The following is a 20,944-nucleotide window of genomic DNA, read 5'->3' as shown; positions in this document are numbered from 1 at the left end:
TTTGCTGCTTCCTAAGACCGCTTCTTGAGAAAATTAATTTTTCTTTTCAATTTAATACAGTGTCAGTAATCACTCCAATATTGGTGAAAAGAATGAAAGAAATGAAAAAGAAAGTTATTCCACTGAATACTTACACTATTTAGCTCATTCATAGTAAGTCTTCTGAGAATAAATTCAGAAATGCTCTCTGTAGTAGACATGAAAAAGTTCTGAAGAACAGTAGACACCTCATCTGTATGGGGGCAAAAAGCATGCAACTAAAATGACAGCAGTTCTTTGGTACAAAACACACCAGATATTCTAGTAAATGTACAACTGGGCTAAGCACGTGAATCACTTGCCAAAAATAAATTGCAATAATATAATAATCATTCACCCCATGGGGAAAGCTATACTTAATCTTAAGTCACTTAGGAGTTCCAGTTGTGGGTAGGATGGATCAGGGACACTCTTCCCTCCACCACTGAACACAGCTATAAAACCTAGACAGAATGCATGACGCAGCTATTTGAAAACTCTACAAGGAAAAAATAGCAGGTGGATTCAGAGAGAAGTAACACTGAACAGTGGTGAGTTTACTAATGTTTCTCCCTCTGGTCCTCCTCCCAATTGTAACCAGATGCAGAAGCAGTCAACAAGGTGGGCAGCAGAATGGGCGCCAGCTTTCTGGTCAGGGAACGAAACAGGAGAACTCCAGGAGAGCAGACAGTGAGTACTGGATTCCAGACAGGGAGGGATGCAGGAAAGTGGCCTCGGAAAGCTGTTTATGAACTCCTGGGCTCACCTCCAAGCTGCACATGCACGGATCTGATGCTAATCAGCACACCACAGACTTTCAGGACTGAATGAACAGAGTTGCCTACTGGCCAGTTCCCAGAGTGGCCAACAGATGGAATGCATGTGGCATGGGTCCAAAGAGCATGGCAAAGGAGGTGAAGACAAAACTGACAGCAGAAGCAGCACCCACAGAAGCTAAGTCAGAATGTGAGGCCTCAACCTAACCAGGTTGACTGTGTACTGGACAACAGTATCAACATTCTCCACAGGATTTAAACAAGATTCAGAGTTTCATATTATAATATTCAAAACAGCTAGGATATAATCCAAAATTACTAAACATATGAAGAACCAGGAAAACCCCAGCTGATATGGAAAAAAAAAATCTAGAGATAACACCAATAAGATGACTTGGGTGTTAGAACCGTTTGACAAAAATCATTAAAGCAGCTCTAATAAAAATGCTTTAGCAAGCAATCAATGACAATCTTGAAGGAAATGGAAACTAGAAATCCTCAGCAAAGAAACAGAAGATATATAGAAAAACCAAATAGAAATTTTATAATTGAAAAGTACAATAACTGAAATAAATTCACTGAATGGGATGAATAACAAAGGAGGTGCGAGAGGAGTCAGAACTTGAAAACAGATCAACAAAAATATGACATCTGAACAACGGAGAGAAAACTGGTTGAAAAAATAAGAAGCAGAACTAGACATCTGTGGGATAATAACAACGATCTTATTTTTTCATGCCATCACAGCCCCAGAAGGAAAAGAGAAAGACAGTGGGGCTGAAGAAGTATCTGAATAAAGACACGGCTGAAAACTTTCCAAATCTGATAAAGGGTATAAACCTACAGATTCAAGAAGTTTCAGGGAAATCTAAAAGGATACATCCAAAGAAATTTATGCCCAGACAAAGGGCAACCAAACTGCTAAAAACAAGCTTGATGAAAAAACAATCTTGAAAACAGAGAAAAATGACATTGCCAAAGAAAAACCTGACTACTATGGAGTTCTCACGAGAAACCAGAGGCAAATGGAACAGCATTTTTAAACTGATGAAAGATAAGATCTATCAAGCCAGGATTTTATATCCAGAAAAAATATCCTTCAGAAATGAAGGTGAAATAAAGATATTCTCAGATGAGGGAAACTAAGAGAACTCACTGCAACAAATGTGTTCCAAAAGAAATGCTAAAAGAAGTTTTTTTGAACAAAAAGGACATGATGCCATAGGGAAATTTGGAATATCAGGAACAAAGGAAGAGCAAAAGAGACCTGTAAACATCTAAGTAAATATAACAGGCCCTTTTCTCTTGAGTTCTTTAAAATTTGTTTGTTGGTTAAAAGCAAAAATTATAACGTTGTCTTGTAGGCTTTTCAACAAATGTAAATATAAGACAACTACCATAGACAGGGGAAAGGGGGAAGGGCCCTATCAAAAGGGAAGTTTCTATATTCACTTCAAGTGGTAAATATTAATTCCAAACAGACTGTACAAAGTATATGTACTGCAATCCTAAGGCAACCACACACACACAAAAAAAGGCTGAATTTAAATGGAATACTAAATAATGTTCAAACTGCCCAAAAGAGAGGAAAGAGAGAAATGAAAAACAAAGGCCCAGTGTGGTGGCTCATGCCTGTAATCTTAGCACTTTGGGAGGCCAAGGTGGTTGAATCACCTGAGGTCAAGAGTTCGAGACTAACATGGCCAACATGGTGAAACCTCATTTCTACTAAAAATACAAAAATTAGCCAGGCATGATGGCGGGCACCTATAATCCCAGCTACTCGGTAAACTGAGGCAGGAGAATCGCTTGAACCCGGGAGGCAGAGGTTGCAGTAAGCCAAGATCACACCATTGCACTCCAGCCTGGGCAACAGAGATTTCAAAGTTCCTCTCTCAGTAATAGATATAAGGAATAAATAGAAAATCAGCAAGGATATGGAACTAAAAAACACCATGAAAACTCTTGGATATAACTGACATTTATTGAACACGTCAGCCACTAGTAAAATAATATTCTTTTCCAGAGTACATGAAACATTCACCAAGATAGGCCATATCCCACATAAACTTAAAACAATTTTAAAAACTGAAATCATATGATATATGCTCTGCAACCACAATGTAATTAAATTAGAAAGCAGTAACTAGGAAAGTCTTCAAAGATGTTCTAAATAATTCATGGGTCAAAGAGAAAGCTTCAAGGAAAGTTAGAAAATATTTTGAGATGAAAATGCAACATGCCAAAATTTGTGGGATATAGTTAAAGCAACACTTGGAGGAAAATTAATAGCACTGTCATTTCAGAAAACAAGAAACGTCTAAAATCAACAATCTATGTTTCTGCCTTAACACTAAAAGGAAAAAAAGGCAAAATAAACCAAACCCAAGCAGAAAGAACCAAACAACAGAAATCAATGAAATTGACCAAAAAAAAAAATCTATAAAAAAAAAATCAATGAAACCAAAAGCTGGTTCTTTGAAAAGGTCAATAAAATGATAAACCACTAGCAAGCCAGAGACAGAGACAGAGAGAGAGTGCACATGAGTAAGCACGCACACACACACACACACACAAATTATCACTATTAGGAATAAAAAGACAGAGCTTACACTACAGACCCGACAGGCATTAAAAGGGTAAGGGAATACTACAGACAATTCTACTGCCCCTATTCACAGATGACATGATTGTCTACAAAGAAAATCCCAAGGAACCTTCAAACGAACAAACTCCTAGAATTACGTCCTTCAGCAAGGTTACAGGATACAAGGTCAACATACCAAAATCAATCATATTTCTATATACTAGTAACACACAGTTAAAAATTGAAATTTTTAAAACTATCATTTACAACAGCTTCCCCTCAAAAGAAATAGTTATAAATCTTACAAAACCTGTGTAAGATCTATATGCTGAAAACTGTAAAACTGATGAAAAAAATCACAGACAACCTAAGTAAATGCAGACAGGCCAGGCGTGGTGGCTCATACCTGTAATCCCAGCACTCTGGGAGGCTGAGGTGGGCAGATCGCCTGAGGTCAGGAGTTTGAGACCAGCCTGGACAACACGGCGAAACCCCATCTCTACTAAAAATACAAAGATTAACCAGGCATGGTGGTGAGCACCTGCAGTCCCAGCTACTTGGGGGGCTGAGGCAGCAGGATTGCTTGAACATGGGAGGTAGAGGCTGCAGTGAGCTGAGATTGCACCACTGTACTCCAGCCTGGGTAACAAAGTAAGATCCTGTCTCTAAATAAATAAATGTACGGAAATACCATATTCATGCATTAAAAGTTTCAGCATAAGAAAGCAATTCTCCACAAACTGATCTATGCATTTAATGCAATTCCAGTCAAGATCCCAGCAGGACTTTTTTTTTGTAGGTACATACAAGTTGATGATATAATTTATATGGAAAGGTAAAGGAACTAGAATAGCTAAAAATATTTTTGGACAAAAACCACACTACCTATTTTAAGACTTATTATAAAACTACAGTAACCAAAACCTTGTGGTATTGGCAAAGGAATAAACACTTAGATCAAAAGAACAGAACAGAGTCCAGAATTACATCAACACTAATACAGCCAAATTAATTATTTGTCAACAATTTTTTGAGATAGAATTCACAGAGCATTCAATTCCCCCTTTAAAGGTATCTAATTCAATAGTTTCTTGTACAGTCACAGATATGTGCAACTATCACCACAGTCAATATTAGAACATTTCATCACCTCAAAGAGAAACCTCATACCCTTTAAATCATCGGGCCCTTAACCCCTATTTTCTCCCTGCCCTAAGCAACCCCAATCTATTTTCTGTCTCTAGAGATTTGCCTATTCCGGACATTTCATTTAAATGAGATCATACAATATGTGGTCTTTAGTGATCACCTTTCCCTTGAGATAATGTTTTCAAGGTTTATCCACGTTGTAACATATATTACTACTTCATTCCTTTTTATGGCTGAGTATGTATAAACCACATATTATCCATTCATCTACCCATCTACTTTGGATTGTTTCCATCATGGCCAATTAATTTTTGACAAAAGTACAAAACAATTCAACAGAGAAAGGATACTCAGTCTCTCCAACAAATGGTGCTGGTGCAACTACACCAGCAAAGGCAAAAAAATTAACCTTGACCTAAACCTTACACCTTAGAAATTAACCCTAAAAATATCATAAGTCTAAAAGTAAAATAATAAACGAAGGAGAAAAATCCTGTATGACCTGGGGCTAAGGCAGAGTTCTCAGTCATAATACCTACTGCACGATCCATAAAACAAAACAAAAATAAACTGGATTTCATCAGAATAAAAACTTTGGCTCTGCAAAAGACACTGTTGAGAAAATGAAAAGATAAGCTGCAGACAAAAAGAAAATATGTGCAAACCACATATCTGACAAAGGACTAACTTGGCAGAAGATTTAATAGACACTTCATAAAATGCTGTATCTATCACTCTGAGAAGTGTTCATTAAGAGATTACATACATTAAAAATTAATTTTAAATTTTCATGTTACCCAGGGGCTATATTATATAGCCTCTGGAGTATCTCATGAGTCACTTGCCAGGTCAAGAAGCCACCAGCAAATGATTGGAAAGTAAAAGCCTTTATTAAAAAATTAAAAACTATAACCAATGAATATGGGAAAAACAGAATACTCTTGTCTTGCATATTCCATACTACTCTTTCTGCCTTTTCTTTCTCCTATATACATAGTCAACTCCTTAAATATCAAACTTACATTAATAGCATAAAATAGATTTACTTTCCTCATATATAATCAAACCCATTCAATTAAAATAAATTTGAGATTTCAAGGGAAAGCTTAGGCCTTGGAGAAGAGAGAACAAAAAGACTTGAAGAAAAGTAGCTGCCTTCAAGGCATCCAATATTATCATCCCTACCCCAGTGGCTCCTCTTAATTACCGCAATACAGAACAGCCTCTATCTCACCCTCAAGGCACATTCCCTGGTCACTGCCACATCTCTGAATTTAACACCCTGTCACAATATACAAACTGTGGGCAAAAGTTCAAGCCAGAATAAAAATTATGGTTTGGGGCCGGGCACAATGGCTCATGCCTGTAATCCTAGCACTTTGGGAGGCCGAGGCAGGCGGATCAGCTAAGGTTGGGAGTTTGAGACCAGCCTGACCAACATGCAGAAACCCTGTTTCTAATAAAAATACAAAATCAGCCAGGCATGGTGGCGCATGCCTGTAATCTCAGCTACTCGGGAGGCTGAGGCAGGACAATCACTTGAACCTGGGAGGCAAAGGTTGCGGTGAGCCAAGATCGCACCATTGCACTCCAGCCTGGGAAACAAGAGCGAAACTCCGTCTCAAAAAAAAAAAAAAAAAATTATGGTTTGGTTTCCTAGTCTATGCCTCATATAATTTATAGTAGTAAACTGAATCCCAAAAGAAGTGGTACCAGAATTAGTCAAAAAGCAATCACAGTCAAAATCATGATGAAGTAGCACTTTATACCCATTAGGATGGCTATTATTTTTAAAAGCCCATTAATGAGTGTTGGAGAGGATGTGGAAAAACTGGAACCCTTGTGCACTACTGGTGAAAATGTAAAATGGTACAGCCACTGTGGAAAGGTGTATGGCAGTTCCTCAAAAAATTAAACAGAATTACCATATGATGCAGAAATTCCACTTCCAAGAGAATTGAAAGCAGGGACTCAGACATTTGTACACCCATGTTCACAGCAGCATTATTCACAAAAGAGAAGGTGAAAAAAATCCAATTGTTCATCGATAGATGAATGGATAACCAATTATAATCTAGCCAAACAACAGAATATTATTTGGCCTTTAAAAGGAATCAAAGCATGATACATGCTACAACATGGATGGACCCAGAAGACACGATGTTCAGTGAAATAAAAATAAGTCAGACACAAAAGGACAAATGCTGTATGATTCCACTTCTAGGAGGTACCCAGAGGAGTCAAACTCATAGAGACAGAAAGTAGAATGGTGATTGCCAGGGCCTGGGGAAAGAGGAAAATGGGGAATTAGTGTTTCACAGGTACAGAGTTCCAGTTCAGGAAGAGGAAAATTGGAGATGGATGATGGTGATGGCTGCACAACAGTGTGAACGTACTTTCTATGTCACAGAACTGTACACTTAAATATAGTGAAAATGTAAATTTTACTTTATGTATAAAACTATCTATGCATAAAACTAACTATGTATAAAAACCTACGTCAGGAAGAAAAGTTCCAATAGACAAGAGATTACTCCCACAAAAAAAGCGAGACTCAGCAAAGAAGACCAGACCCACCAAAGTGACAAATTCAGCCAGTAGTGAGGACAGAAGCAGTAATAATTATTGAAGGCTCATATAACCCAGTGTAATGAAAGGGAAGCTATATTGTAACTAAAAGTATGTTTCCTCAAATTTAAAAGTAAACATTATACAGTTATTGCAGATTAAACATATAATCATGGAAACATCATTTTAGAAAAACTGTATCTGCAGAATGACAATCCCTGAATCTCATCTGATTAGGTACAGTAAAGTGGTATTGCACATCACAGGCTGGAGGAAAACACAGCCGTCTGGACTACCGTCACTGTGAATTCACGATCGCAACCTCAAGGGCGTGCTCAGCAAGCCCAGCAATCCTACAGCACTGCCTTAGAGCACTCACAAAGCCTCTTTCCCAGACAGATGCTTATACCCTGTCCTCACACTGCCAACACTTCCATCCCCACCCTCACTCTATCTCCTCTTTCCTTAAAAAAAAACAGAATAAATTAGAAAAGAACTTCTACGACCTCCTATATCTACCCACCTACCTGCACCTACCTCTATCAGTGCTCCTTCTAGAACCTTCTAGAACCACTTGTGCCCTGGATTCCATACACTCTCACCTATGCTTGGATGCCAGTCAGCAAATACCACCCCTTTATGTCTTCAAATCTTCCCTCAATGAAATCATTTCCATCAGCACATAAACATGGTTATATTCACCTCTTAAGGAAACAAAAACAACTTCTCATTCCTCACCACCAACGGCCCCATTTCTCTGCTGCTCTACATAAAAAACTTGCTATTTTACTCACTATTTTCATTTCTCTCCGAGTGGCCCCCACTACTGCCCCAAATTGCTTCCGTTGAGGTCGCCGCTGATTTCCATGTTGCTAAATTGGATGGTCAATTCCCAGTCCTTCTGTTAGGGCATCAACAGCCTCTGGTGTGGGATCCCACCCTCCTCCCGGAAACACGTTCTTCGCTGGCTTCCTGGTTTTCCTCTTCTCTGGCTATAAATTCCCCTAGGTACCCTCTGCTGTTCCTCTTCACCTCACTAACCTCTGGACATTGAAGTCCCCAAGGTACTTGGACCCCTTCTCTGTCTACACTTGCTCCCCTAACACTCTCATTCAGTCTCATGACTTTAAATACCACCTGTATGTTAATGGCTCCCAAATTTCTATCTCTAACTCATACTTGATAAGAGGGCAGATCTTAGGTTAAGTCTTCTTATTACAAATAGTAATAATAATAGGAGAGGGAGGAAACTTTGGGAGGTGAAGGATACGTCTATGGCCTTGATGGTGGTGATGGTTTCAGGGGTGTATACCTATCCCCAAACTCATCGAGTTGCATACATTAAATATGTAAAGCCTTTTAACATGTCAATTATACCTCAATAAAATAGTTAAAAAAAAATCTTCTTGAGGAATATCTATATATGAGCTAAAAATCCTTTTCTAAAATTCATGGATGTAATAAAATTCAAAATAGGAAGACAAAGAGTAACAGGAGGGCACTAAACAGGTAAATTCGTTCTTAGGTTGCATGTGAGCACACAGGTGTTTAATTACTTTGCATCCTAACTTTTATATAACTTACATATCACACATTCTTTTGTTTGTATCCAAAATTATGGCAATTTTTCAAGGGCACATGTGACCCAGTTCTACACTGAAAGCACTGAGCATAGGAGTAGTCAGGACAGCTCCAATGAATTCAAATGTATGCCCTTAAGGAGTTGAAAGTCTTATAAAAAGTTACTGTATTTTCATAGCATTTGGTTCTGCTACTATCATTATAAAAAAACAGGATATTTCATAAGCATATATTAAAATATAATCGTATCAATTTTATTCTCAGGTTCAACCTAATACTAATGTTCCTCTAGAATTTTTAAATATGAAATTTCTAAAACTGCAAATGAGACTGGTCAGGAAGGACTGGGAGGTTCACCTGTCACTACTCTCATCTCTGATGTCTACGAGTTTTCAACTGCTGTTTTACATACCTTAGTTTAAGGAGAGAACAAAGAGCTCAATGCTTCTACTATTATCACTAACTTTCTCTGTGAAGTATTTTCTACTTAAAAGGTACTCGGAGATGAACATATTTAAAAACAAGTAATTATAAAATTACTGCCATTCTCATGCTTTAGCAGAGTGGCAAACAGAAATGGATCCTGCTTAAACATATACAAGACAGTGATCATTTTAAATGGTCTAGAAATCAATAAGCATGCATAAATTTTTTAAAAAAGCAAATGAAATTACATTATAGTAACCAACACATGTAAACCACTAGAATGTCAACTCACGAGAACAGATGGTTGCTCCTTCACCACTGTATCCCCAGCACCACTGGGAGATACTCAATAAATATTTCTCTTAAATTATATAATTTCTTAATATATAATTATATAATTTCTTAAATATACATAATTTCTAAATTATATAAAAAGTTTTCTTTTTATTTTAAAAAGACGGAAGTTTCCTCTCTAGAACTCTAAATACCAATGCTATATCAAGCAAGATACCAAGAGAAACAACTTATCCTCACCATCTTGGGCACTGGAACCTTTCAACCTGCATGTGTTCAACAGCTTTAACAGCAACTGGAGGCATCTGTCAGTCTTCAGCAAGGGCATGTAGGCATTGGTACCAAACTTCATAAGCACATCCAGAAGAGGGTCTAAGAATATCCGCAATACATTCTCTGTTCTCTGCTTTCCGCTAGACATTAAAAGACATGCCAAAATCAACCATTTCAAAAGCATAAGCAAATTGCTTCCCACCTATAATTGGGTGAAAACTGGTTAGCTAATGGATCCAATTAGACAAAGTTACTCTCATGAAAGACCCAGACAACCAGCAGCTATGAGGACTCATCTTCTGGTCCGTGCTTTCCCGTGAGGGTGGCGACTCACTAAAGAAAGCACAGGGAAGAACCACTGTCCTCGATGCCAGGCACCAGCAGGAAGGAAATCCTATACCCAATTAATGTGTAAATTAAATTAATGACACCCTGCTTCCATAATACAAAAATATAAAACCAAAACAAACATAAGCTAGTCAAGGAACTAGAACATGTTTTTAAAAATCCAAAAAAAAAAAAAAAAACCTAAGGATTTATTAAAAACTGTTAACCAACTTTTTTTTTTTTTTTGAGATGGGTTCTCACTCTGTCGCCCAGGCTGGAGTGCTGTGGTGTGATCATAGCTCACTGTGGGCTCAACCTCCCAGGCTCAAGCGATCTTCCCACATCAGCCTCCTAAGTAGCTGGGACCAAAGGTGTGAGCCACTATGTCCAGCTAATTTTTTAATTTTTGTAGAGACAGGGTCTCACTTATTTTCCCAGACTGGATAACCAACTTCGGTACAAAATCTTTGTCTAGAAAAGAGATTTGATGTAAATCAAATTAACTGTATGTCACGCAAATATCCTACCTGATCTACCTAATGATGCTGCTTATTGCAAAACAATAATCTAGTGAAAACTGACCTGCTTCCATTCTCACAAAATATAAATGAGTGTTTTATCTTTATTACCACTTTTTTTAATTATGTATTTTACAAAGGAGTCAAATCCAGTAAATCTCTTTACCTAAACTTATACTGGAATCTTGTAATCTACTTCTAATGTTCTGATATAAAACCAGTGACTATTGTATATGGTTTTTTAATCTTCTCTAATTTAACATTAAATGTTTTTCAGATGAAGTCTCACTCTGTGGTCCAGGCTGGAGTGCAATGGTGCAATCTTGGCTCACTGCAACCTCCGCCACCCAGTTCAAGTGATCTTCCCGCCTTAGCCTCTCTAGTAGTTGAGACTACAGACGTGCACCACCACGCCCGGCTGATTTTTGTATTTTTAGTAGAGACAGGGTTTCACCATGTTGGCCAGTCTGGCCTCAAACTCCTGACCTCAGGTGATCTGCCTGCCTTGGCCTCCCAAAGTGCTGGGATTACAGGCATGAGCTACTGTGCCTGGCCATCTAATTAACATTAAATTGTTAAGTTTAACATTTAATTTACCAATTTAAAAGCACTAATATGCCCCTATTCCTATTTGTTATTAACTTTAAACATTTCTTCAGTATACTGTTAATGTTCTAGTACCCTCCCTTGACACCTTGTGGTCAACTAAGTTCAATCATTCAAAAATCTGAATACACATCATAATTCTCATCAGGATTTTTAAAATAGGCTTTTCAATTACAGAAACAATTACCTATATTGAGTCTTCATTCCTTCCACATCCACAGCCAGCAAGACCATCAGAGAAACAAGCTTGGCTTCAAACCAATCAGGCATAAAGCAGTTTTCTCCTGCTTAAATAACAACAGTTAAGGTTTGCAAAGCATTAACAAAATCCTTCAAGGATGATGCTTCAAAAAAACCCACTAAATGATTATGCCTTATTAATATTAAATTATGAGAGAAATACAACCGAGATGAACTACAGCAGAACACCCTAGAGCATGGCTCATTATTATACATATCTATTTCAACAGGAACAAAAAAGAAATTTGTGTGCCTGCTACATGCCATGCAATTACCTGGGTGCTGCAGACACAGTGTTTCCTGTGCTCATGTAATTTAGAGTACAGGAGAAAAGCATTATCAAAGAATACATAGAAAAATGCAATTATAGTGAGGGCTACGAATGAGAAGTACATGGTGCTAGTGGAGTCTACACTAGGGAGACGTGCCCTCATCCAGAGAGTAAGAGGAAGTTGCCCTGAAGAAATGACAATTGGGCTGAGTGTGACGACTCAAGAGGAAAGATGAAGGGACACAAGAACTTTCTAGACAGAAGGAAGAGCACATCAAAGGTCTTCTAGCAGAAGAAGGCATACCATATTCCAGAAAATAGGAGGATGCTCATGTGTGCACTAAGTGACAGGGAGCAGCAAAAACTGAAGTGGCATAAACAGGCAGGGGAGAGACCAGGAAACCTTGCAGGCCATGCAGAGGACCTTTGTCTCTGCCCTAAAGGCAATAGGAAGCCACTGAAGGTTAAAGGGAATATATACAAAGAAGTGGAGGAAAAATGTCTAAAATCAAAATTTATATTTTGAAAAGATTTATCTAGGTACCATGTGGAAAAGATATTGTAGATGAAGCAAGAGTAGATGCAAGGTAACTCCATAAGAGGCACTTCTAGTATTTCAGCTGAGATGAGTGTTCCCTAAAATGTGACCAGAAATGAGATTAAATGAATGAAGCCACAAAGGCCATGGTCTCTCAGACCTCTATCTGACCTCCCAGTTTATGTCTACTTTAATAGAGACTAACATATTTACTTCAAATAATCTTCCAATGTAACAGCATAAGACATTTACTAGACACAGACAGACCAAAAAAGACTAAAAACACAAAAGAGAAATGTTCCAAGAAGAATAAACTCATGCATTTTGGAAGGATAATTATCTGATCATTTAAGACCTATTCCATGGTCAGATTAAAGAAATCAGGAGATGAAAATGACTTTGTGTGAGACAAAGCTAGGAAATTTAAGACATGTTAAATTTGAAGATGCAATTTTCCTAAATTATCACCAATGACTTTAATGAAAAGGAAGCATTAGGAATGTAAAAAGAATCCTAATTAATGTATCTGTTAAGAGTGCTTCTCTAATGTTGTCTTATATATTTCCTCAAAGAAAGGATCTTTGTAAAATTGATGTTGCAAAGTATCTGCTGAAAAAGAAACTAACAAAACTATCCTTTTAAACACAGCTTTTGTTTAAAATTGTTTTTCATAATCAGTTCATACTAAACGTGCTTTAAAAACGAAAAAGATAAACACGTATTTCCAATGCACATATTTCCACTACAGAGGCTCCAAAACCATATCTGCAGTATCTAGTTCACAAGGACCCAGTAATTGCAGAATAAATAAATAACTTTGCATCTACTTCTTAACTCTGGCAACTTATTAGTTTCCTTAAACATAAAATAATTTAGAATCTCAAGTCTCAGAACAGATAAAGTATTAATACAAGTTAGGAGACAGTATCTTTACTTTTTTTTCACATTATTTTACTGAAATACAAGTTTGGCATCAATAAATCATCATATATTTCGTAAAGCCTAACTCTCAGTCTGAAAAACTAGTTAAAAGTTCTTTGAAAATATTTTGGTTATATCAATCCATAAAAATGACTGCAGACTTACTTTCCCAAGCAGATGACTTAACATACTCTTGAACAATGCTCTTTACATAAGCATTTAAAGATGTCTTGTGAAGTCCAATGGAGCTACACATAGGGGATGGCTTAAAATAGCTTTCATTAACACGTAGCCAGTCACACAGCTGGAAAAGAAAACAGTTATTACTTTATTTTAAAAACCTAACCAAACAAAGGATTTCTAATCTCCTTAAGCCACGTTTCTTTCTTTCACGATAAACCAAATTTAAATAATTGAATACAAAGTAATAAACCATTTACTATCATACTTGAGTTCCACAGACAGTAAAAACAAAAAAACTATGTGTATATATATGTATGTATGTGTATATGTATGTGTGTGATATATATATGTGAGATATATATATATACACATATGTGTGTGTGTATGTGTGTGTGTGTTTTCTAATCTCCTTCAAAGAATGTATAAATTTCATTAACAGGCAAGAATTTCTAATGTACCTTATATAAAATGTACACTTTAATGAGGTAAAGATCTCTATAAAAAATAACACATTACATAAAACAACTTACAACCTTCAACTAAAACTTCTTCCAGCTTCACATGCTAAAACAAGAAGTTTTATCTTTGAGAGAATGTAGAATTTGAAATTTAAGTTATAATCAAAGTTCCTACCCTCCTCACAAGTTTATTTTCTATCATACGTGCATATTAAAATACTGCATATTAATTTAAAAGAGAAACACTGTCCGAGGCCTTCTCCATTACATCTCTTAGAAGGTTTGCAAATAAAAGTCACATAATTTCACAACTCATCTTTGGTCACGTATAATGGTGAAACTTTTGTTTTAAAATCTAAATATGTTCTCAATTTCCTTTTTATAATATGTTCTCAATTTCCTTTTTATAATATCTGTCTTAATAAGCAAATTCAATAACTGAGTTTAAATATGAAGAAAATAATTATGAAATGAGTCTTTCTAAAAAGTAAGCATTTTTGAAAAATTATTTTTTGTGTCCATTAGGGTTACCCAAAGTTTACTATAAGGAGGCAAAGGAAGAATACATCACCTGACCAAAGATAAAACTGATGAATGACTGGATCAACGAAGTGGTCAGGACTAAAAGACACCACACAGGTACAATGAGTGAGCAAGTCAATGACGCTAAAGGAGGTTGTTCTGTGTAGGTCTTTATCAAGTCGGATAATCTTAAGATATTATTGTCTAACAGTGAGGTCAGCTGGTATTTATCTTTTAACAGTATACACTTTTCTTTGCATGCCTCTAAAACTGGCCAGACTGCGTTGCCTAATTATTGCTACAAAATACGTGAGGCTTTTCGAATCTTGTATTTCCACAGGCATGATTCTGCTGTACCAAAATTATTTTTGACAACTAAACTCTAATTCATATTTGATTTTTTTCTTTCCCTCTATCAAATCTGTCACAAAATTCAGAATATTTTCCCTTCAAAGACTTTTCATGTCAGACTTATGGTTTAAAATGACATCTAAATGGCAGTCTCTGGGTAGGCAGGTTCCCTTGATTCCCCATTAAAATACAAGTCTCAAAAATCTATTTGGACACATAAAGAGAATGAGAGGACAAGCCACAGACTGGGAGAAAATATTTGCAAAACACATATCTGATAAAGGACTGGTATCCAAAGTATTCAAAGGACTTTTAAAACCTCACCGTAAGAAAACACACAACCTAATATAAAAATGTGCAAAAGAACTGGATACCTCACCAAAGAAGACATACAGATGGTAAATAGCATATACAAAATACTCAGTATCATCTATTTTCAGGGAATTTGGAATTACAACAATAAGACACCACTATATAGCTACTGGAGTGGCTAAAATCCAGAACGCTGACAAACCAAATGCTGAAGAGAATGTGGGGCAGTAAGAACTCTCATTCTTTGCTGGTGGGAATGCAAAATAGTATGGTTCGAAAGACAGCTTGGCAATTTCTCTAAAACTAAACATAATCTTACCACTCAATCTGGCAACTGTGCTCCTTGGTATTTACCCAAATGAGTTGAAAAGTTATGTCCACACAAAAACCTGCACAAAGATGTTTACAGTAGTCTTACAACTGCCAAAACCTGGAAGCAACCAAGATGTCCTTCAGTAGGTGAATGGATAAATAAACTGTGGTACATCCAGACAATGAAGTCTTAGTAAGCACTAAAAAAAAAAAATGAGCTATGAAGCCATGAAAACACAGGAAGGAACCTTAAGTGCATATTACTAAGTGGAAGAGCCAATCTGAAAAGGCTGGGTCCTGTATGATTCCAACTATGTGGCATTATGGAAAAGACAAAACTATAGAGAGTAAAAAGATCAGCTGCCAAGGTCTGGGGGAAAGGAGGGATGAACAGGCAGAGCACAGAGAATTTTTGGGGGCAGTGAGACTATTCTGTACGACACGTCTGTCAAAGCCCATGGAATGTACAATGTGAAGAGTGAACCCCTAATGTAAACTATGACCTTTAGTTCATAGTAGTAATCAATATGGGGGTCATCAATTGTAACAAATGAACCACACTAATACCAAATGTTAACAACAGGGGAAACTGTGTAGGGATGGGAAGAGTGGTGTGGGAGTATGTGGAAACTCTCTGTACTTTTTCTGTGTGGTTTTTTTTTTTTTTTACATTATTACTTTATTTTTAAAATATACTGAGACAGGGTCTCGCTATGTTACCGAGGCTGGTCTTGAACTCCTGAGCTCAAGTGATCTGCCCGCCTCGGCCTCCCAAAGTGCTGGGATTACAGGCATGAGCCACCATCACTTTGTTTAATTTTTCTGGAAACCAAATACTGTTTCAAAAAATAAAATCTATTAATTAAAAAACTATTTAGGGTGAGCTACATGAAAACGCCATGTCTATAGGTTTAAAATGACTGAATATCAATGATTTTACATGACTTAACATAACTAGATAATTAGATAATAATGAGAACACTACATAACAAAAGTTATAGGATACAGTCAAATTTACACTAAAATATATATATATACATATATGTAAGTGCTTTCAAACAAAAAAAGAATTGAAATCTGGATTCAGCTATAAACCACCAACTATAAGCCTCCTGAGGGTAGTCAACATGTTTCTCTCACTGACCACTGTATTACCAACACTCAGCACAGTGGCTGGCCTGTGGGAGATGTGCAATACATAGTTCTCAACAAATGACTCCAAGACATTAGGAGACAGGCAAAACAAACGAAAGGAGAGTCAGAGATGAAAACAGACACTGATGCATTACAGAACCGAAAAATTAAGGGGAACAGATGAAGAAATCTAAGAGCTGGCTCCTTAAAAACAAATAATACAACAGGCAAATACCTCACTCCTTAAACCAGGGCGAAAAGACATTAGTAATATTAGATATTTACATTAAATATGGGCTAACCCGTAGCCTAAAGCTTTTTTACATGAATTTTCTCTTTTAAACCTCACAACTCATACAACAAAATAAATTCCAGCTGGAATAGAGTCCACAATTTTAAAGCTATGCCTACTAGCTGCAGTGAATAGGCCTTATTTGAATACCTGAACAAACAAAATTGGACATCTGACCAAACAGAAAGAAAATAAATTTTAAAAACATTTCTTAGTTTTTTTAGGTGTGATAAAGGCTTATTTTTTAAGCCCTTTAAACTCCTTATCTTTTAGCAGTACATATTCAAAAATTTATAGATGAAAAATAAGATTTGATAGGATTTGATTCAAAATAATTGGGACAGGAAGGGAGAGTAGGAGGTCCAGGTCAAAGAAGACCGGCCATGAGCAGCAATGGTAGATGATGGGTGATGGGTACATGAGAGTTCATTATACTCTTCTAAGAATTTTTAAAATTTTCATAAGTAAAAAGCTACCGGGAAAAAACTAAACAAAATCAAAAATCAAAATGAAACTGAAAAGATGCCTGAACTTACAAATTATAAGAGAATGATAAATTAAAATTATACTGAAATGCCCTTTCCCATCCTTCAGACTGGTAAAAAATCCCGCTTCACAACAGGCACTATCATACCCTGTGAAACTCCTGCAACCCTATGGTAGGCCCCAAAGATACCGAGGTCCTAATCCCGGAACCTGTGAATGTTACTTTATGCAGCAAAAGGAGCTTTGCAGATTTAAGTATTCTCAGATGGGGACGTTATGCTGGATTATTTGAGGGGGCCCAATGTAATCCTAAGTGTCCTCATAAAAGGAAGGCAGAGGCAGATTTGGCCACAGAAACAGAAGAGAAGAATGTGATATGAAGATGAAGCAGAGATCTCGAAATGCCAGGCTGCTGGTTTTGAAGATAGAGAAAGGATCATGAGCCGAGAAATGCAAGCAATACAGCTCCAGAAGATGAGGCAGTGGACTCGCCCCTACAAGGAAGCACAGGCCAGCCAGAATCTTAATTGCAGACGAGTGAAACGGATTCCAGACTTCTGGCCTCCAGAACTGTAAGGGAATAAATGTATGTTATTTTAAGCCACCAAGCTGGTGGTAATTTATTACAGCAACCATAGGAAACTATGGAGGGAAACCGGGCAATCCCCAGAAAGATTACACGGCACCCAACCTCTGACCAGCAATCCCAATTCTAGGACTCCATTCTGCAGATGTACCTGCAGACTATTCATTTATTGTGGCATTATCTGTAAAAGCCACAAGACTGGACAACTCAACAGTTCAGCAATGGGGAAACTGAATAAACAATGGTACAACCACCAGATGGAATACTATGCAAGCTTTACTTTACAAAAAAAGACTAAGAAGGGTCTTTGCCTACTGAGATAAAGAAATCACTATGAATATACATTTTAATGAAAACTTGCAAGGTAGTAAGCAGAGTCTATATCAAAAACACCTTTGTTTGGGGATGGGGTGGGGTACGATAAGGATCAAGGCAAGATAGAAGAGCAAAACAGAAATAAGACACTTCTGACCAATAGTTTTAATCTTCAAATCACGTAAATTCATTACCCATTCAGCAAGCAAAGCTAAATTTTTTAAAAAGGAACTAAAAAAAAATTATTTGCAGTAGGTATAACAACTTGTCAATACCCTTAATATAAAAAGAGCACTTACAAATCAAGTAAAAAAGAAAAAAAAAAACACTAAAATCCCAAAACAAAATGGGGAAAGGACAATAATAGACAATTCACAAAATACTACAAAGACACGAAAAAAATGTTTTAAAAAACAGCGATCAGAGTAATGCAAATAAAGTCACCAAATGCTGTGTTTTATCTACCAAAGTGGCAAAGAATTTAACATGCTGATACATTTGGTATTGTATCACTGTAGATAAAGTGGATGTCCACTGTCATACTTTGAAACCTCTCTCAATCTGTATCAAGAACCTTAAAATTATTGAAATACAGCAAATTCAATTTTATGAATTTATCCTAAAAAACAGGTATAAATAAAAACATATAGAAATAAGTTCCTCCCAATGTTATTTACTTTTTGAGACAGGGTCTCACTCTGTCGTGCATGCTGGAGTGCAGTGGCACGATCTCAGCTCACTGCAACCTCCGCCTCCCGGATTCAAGCAATTCTCCTGTCTCAGCCTCCCAAGTAGCTGAGACTACAGGCACACACCACCATGCCCCGATAATTTTTGTACTTTCAGTAGAGACGGGGTTTCGCCATGCTGGCCAGGCTGGTCTCGAACTCCTGGCCTCAAGTGATCGGCCTGCCTCAGTCTCCCAAAGTGCCACTGTGCCCAGCCCAGTGTTATTTATAAAAGCAAAAACATTGAAACAAAGTCCAAGAAAAGGAACTAATTCAATAAATTTTAAAAGATACAATCAACTGCATTTTTACTACATCTTGAAAAATTACTTAGCAACATGCTAAAATGCTCATGTGAATACAAAAAAATAAAATTTAAAACAGTTTAATCTATATTTAGAAAGATCATATGTATTATTTTAAATACACATATATTTATCTATAATGAGAAAGCAAGTAAGAGAATACGTATATTCATAGGGAAAATGAATTAAAAACTAAACCAAAAAATATGAATTTAGTTTGACGGTAGGCATTACAGATTATTTTTATTTTCTTTATATGGTTCTATATTTTTCAAATTCCACAAAATTAGATGCATTGTGATCAAGAAAATAAAACAAAATTCTATTTTTTAAAGGCCACAATTTGCCCCTTCTTCATTTCTCAAAAACTATATAACCCAGAGGGGACAAAGATCAGAACTCAGCCACATAAATAACAAATAAGCACTGAAGTCAGTTGTATAAACTAAACCCTGTGGTTTACAAAAAGAGGGAGGAGGCTGGCCCTGAAGAGTCCTGAGGAAAAGGGTGGCACAGTAAGAGGTCTGGAGGCCAGGGACGCGACATCAACAAGACATCATCACAAGGGAAGAAGCTTCACAAGAGGAGGGTCTGAGCTAGAGCCACAGTGCGGCATGGAGAAGAGGAAAGATGTTTATGAGACAGGAGGGTTTCATGATGAATTGGATGCAGAAAGTCAGGACAAACTCAGAATTACCAAAACATAAGGACTGGACAACTGGGTGGAGGAAGGGGCCATTCAATGACAGAAAAAAGAGAAAGAGGAGTTTGTGTCACTTACTGTGTTTGAGTCTAACATCGTCATTATTCCTAATGCATCTCATCCAGAGTTGAGATCTGCCCACTAGCAATATCTTTTCTTCTAAATAGGTCTATCTCTACTGCAAACATTTTCCTCTCTCCCACCTCTCCATAAGCATCTTAGCAGAATTAGTTAAGTCCACTCAAAGCAAATATACAATATTTCAAAGTCTCTGTTGACAGATAACAAAGCAATCATTATATTTTATATAAATGGCTACTAAGAAATTCATTAAGAAAACCATTTTTTATAGTTTTCAAAGACTTTATTAAATTATCTTCAATCTCACCTCTGTCCACAATGAAGTTCCTCGTCCTAAGGATTCCTCTTGTCTCAGAGACATGAGAAAAGTTGAGACATCAGAAAGTGACACTTTCTCCTGGGTAGGGCAGGAAAGGTTTTAAAAATTACTCGTATTAAAATGTTTAATTGAATAAACTAAAACCACTGTGAAGGCAATCAATTCTACTACTTAAAGTAGGTTATCATTAGCTAAATCAAAAGAAAGCAAACATCATTAGCTAAATCAAAAGAAAGCAAATAAAAAGAAAATATTATTCAACTTTTAACATAAAGATACCATGTTAACTTAAAATTGAGGTTACTATCTTAAAGACAGTCACAATCTTAAAAAAAAAAAAAAAAACACCATTCTATAAGAAGAAATTACTTTCAATCAAAATGTGAGGACAGGCGCGGTGGCTCATGCCTGTAATCCCAGCACATTGGGAGCCCGAGGTGGGTGGATCACCTGAGGTCAGGAGTTCGAGACCAGCCTGGCTAATATGGCAAAACCCCATCTCTACTAAAAATACAAAAATTAGCCAGGTGTGGTGGCAGATGCCTGTAATCCCAGCTACTTGGGAGGCTGAGGCAGGAGAATCACTTGAACCTGAGAGGTGGAGGTTGCAGTGAGCCAAGATCGTGCCATTGCACTCTAGTCTGGGAGACAAGAGCAAAACTCTGTCTCAAAAAAAAAAAAAAGTGATTATTTTCAATGCCATAAAAATGAGCCCCTGACTCAGAAAACCACCTAGGTCTTTCATTCCCTTAAGGTTGTACATC

General features: G+C 36.9%; 1 protein-coding gene across 8 annotated transcripts in view; it reads right to left on the bottom strand.

Moving 5' to 3' along the window:
- TARBP1 (TAR (HIV-1) RNA binding protein 1) overlaps positions 1–20,944 on the bottom strand; it is an 88,191-nt gene that overhangs the window by 46,571 nt on the left and 20,676 nt on the right. For 7 of the 8 annotated variants that reach the window (XR_008621621.2, XR_008621613.2, XR_008621616.2 and 4 more), the window contains exons 9-13: positions 20,169–20,258; positions 13,259–13,397; positions 11,311–11,410; positions 9,640–9,812; positions 135–232 (exon numbers count right to left, since the gene is read on the bottom strand). Coding sequence is in view for 4 of the 8 variants with exons in the window: in XM_055101088.3 (XP_054957063.2) it covers positions 135–232; positions 9,640–9,812; positions 11,311–11,410; positions 13,259–13,397; positions 20,169–20,258 (600 nt within the window). In the remaining 4 variants the exon portion in view is untranslated. The remainder of the gene's footprint in view (positions 1–134; positions 233–9,639; positions 9,813–11,310; positions 11,411–13,258; positions 13,398–20,168; positions 20,259–20,944) is intronic. The other variant, XM_055101105.2, reaches the window with a different exon arrangement.

Source organism: Pan paniscus, chromosome 1 (assembly GCF_029289425.2).
Source record: "Pan paniscus chromosome 1, NHGRI_mPanPan1-v2.0_pri, whole genome shotgun sequence".
In the NCBI taxonomy this organism is placed as follows: domain Eukaryota; kingdom Metazoa; phylum Chordata; class Mammalia; order Primates; family Hominidae; genus Pan; species Pan paniscus.
This window is presented reverse-complemented; position numbering and strand designations above follow the sequence as displayed.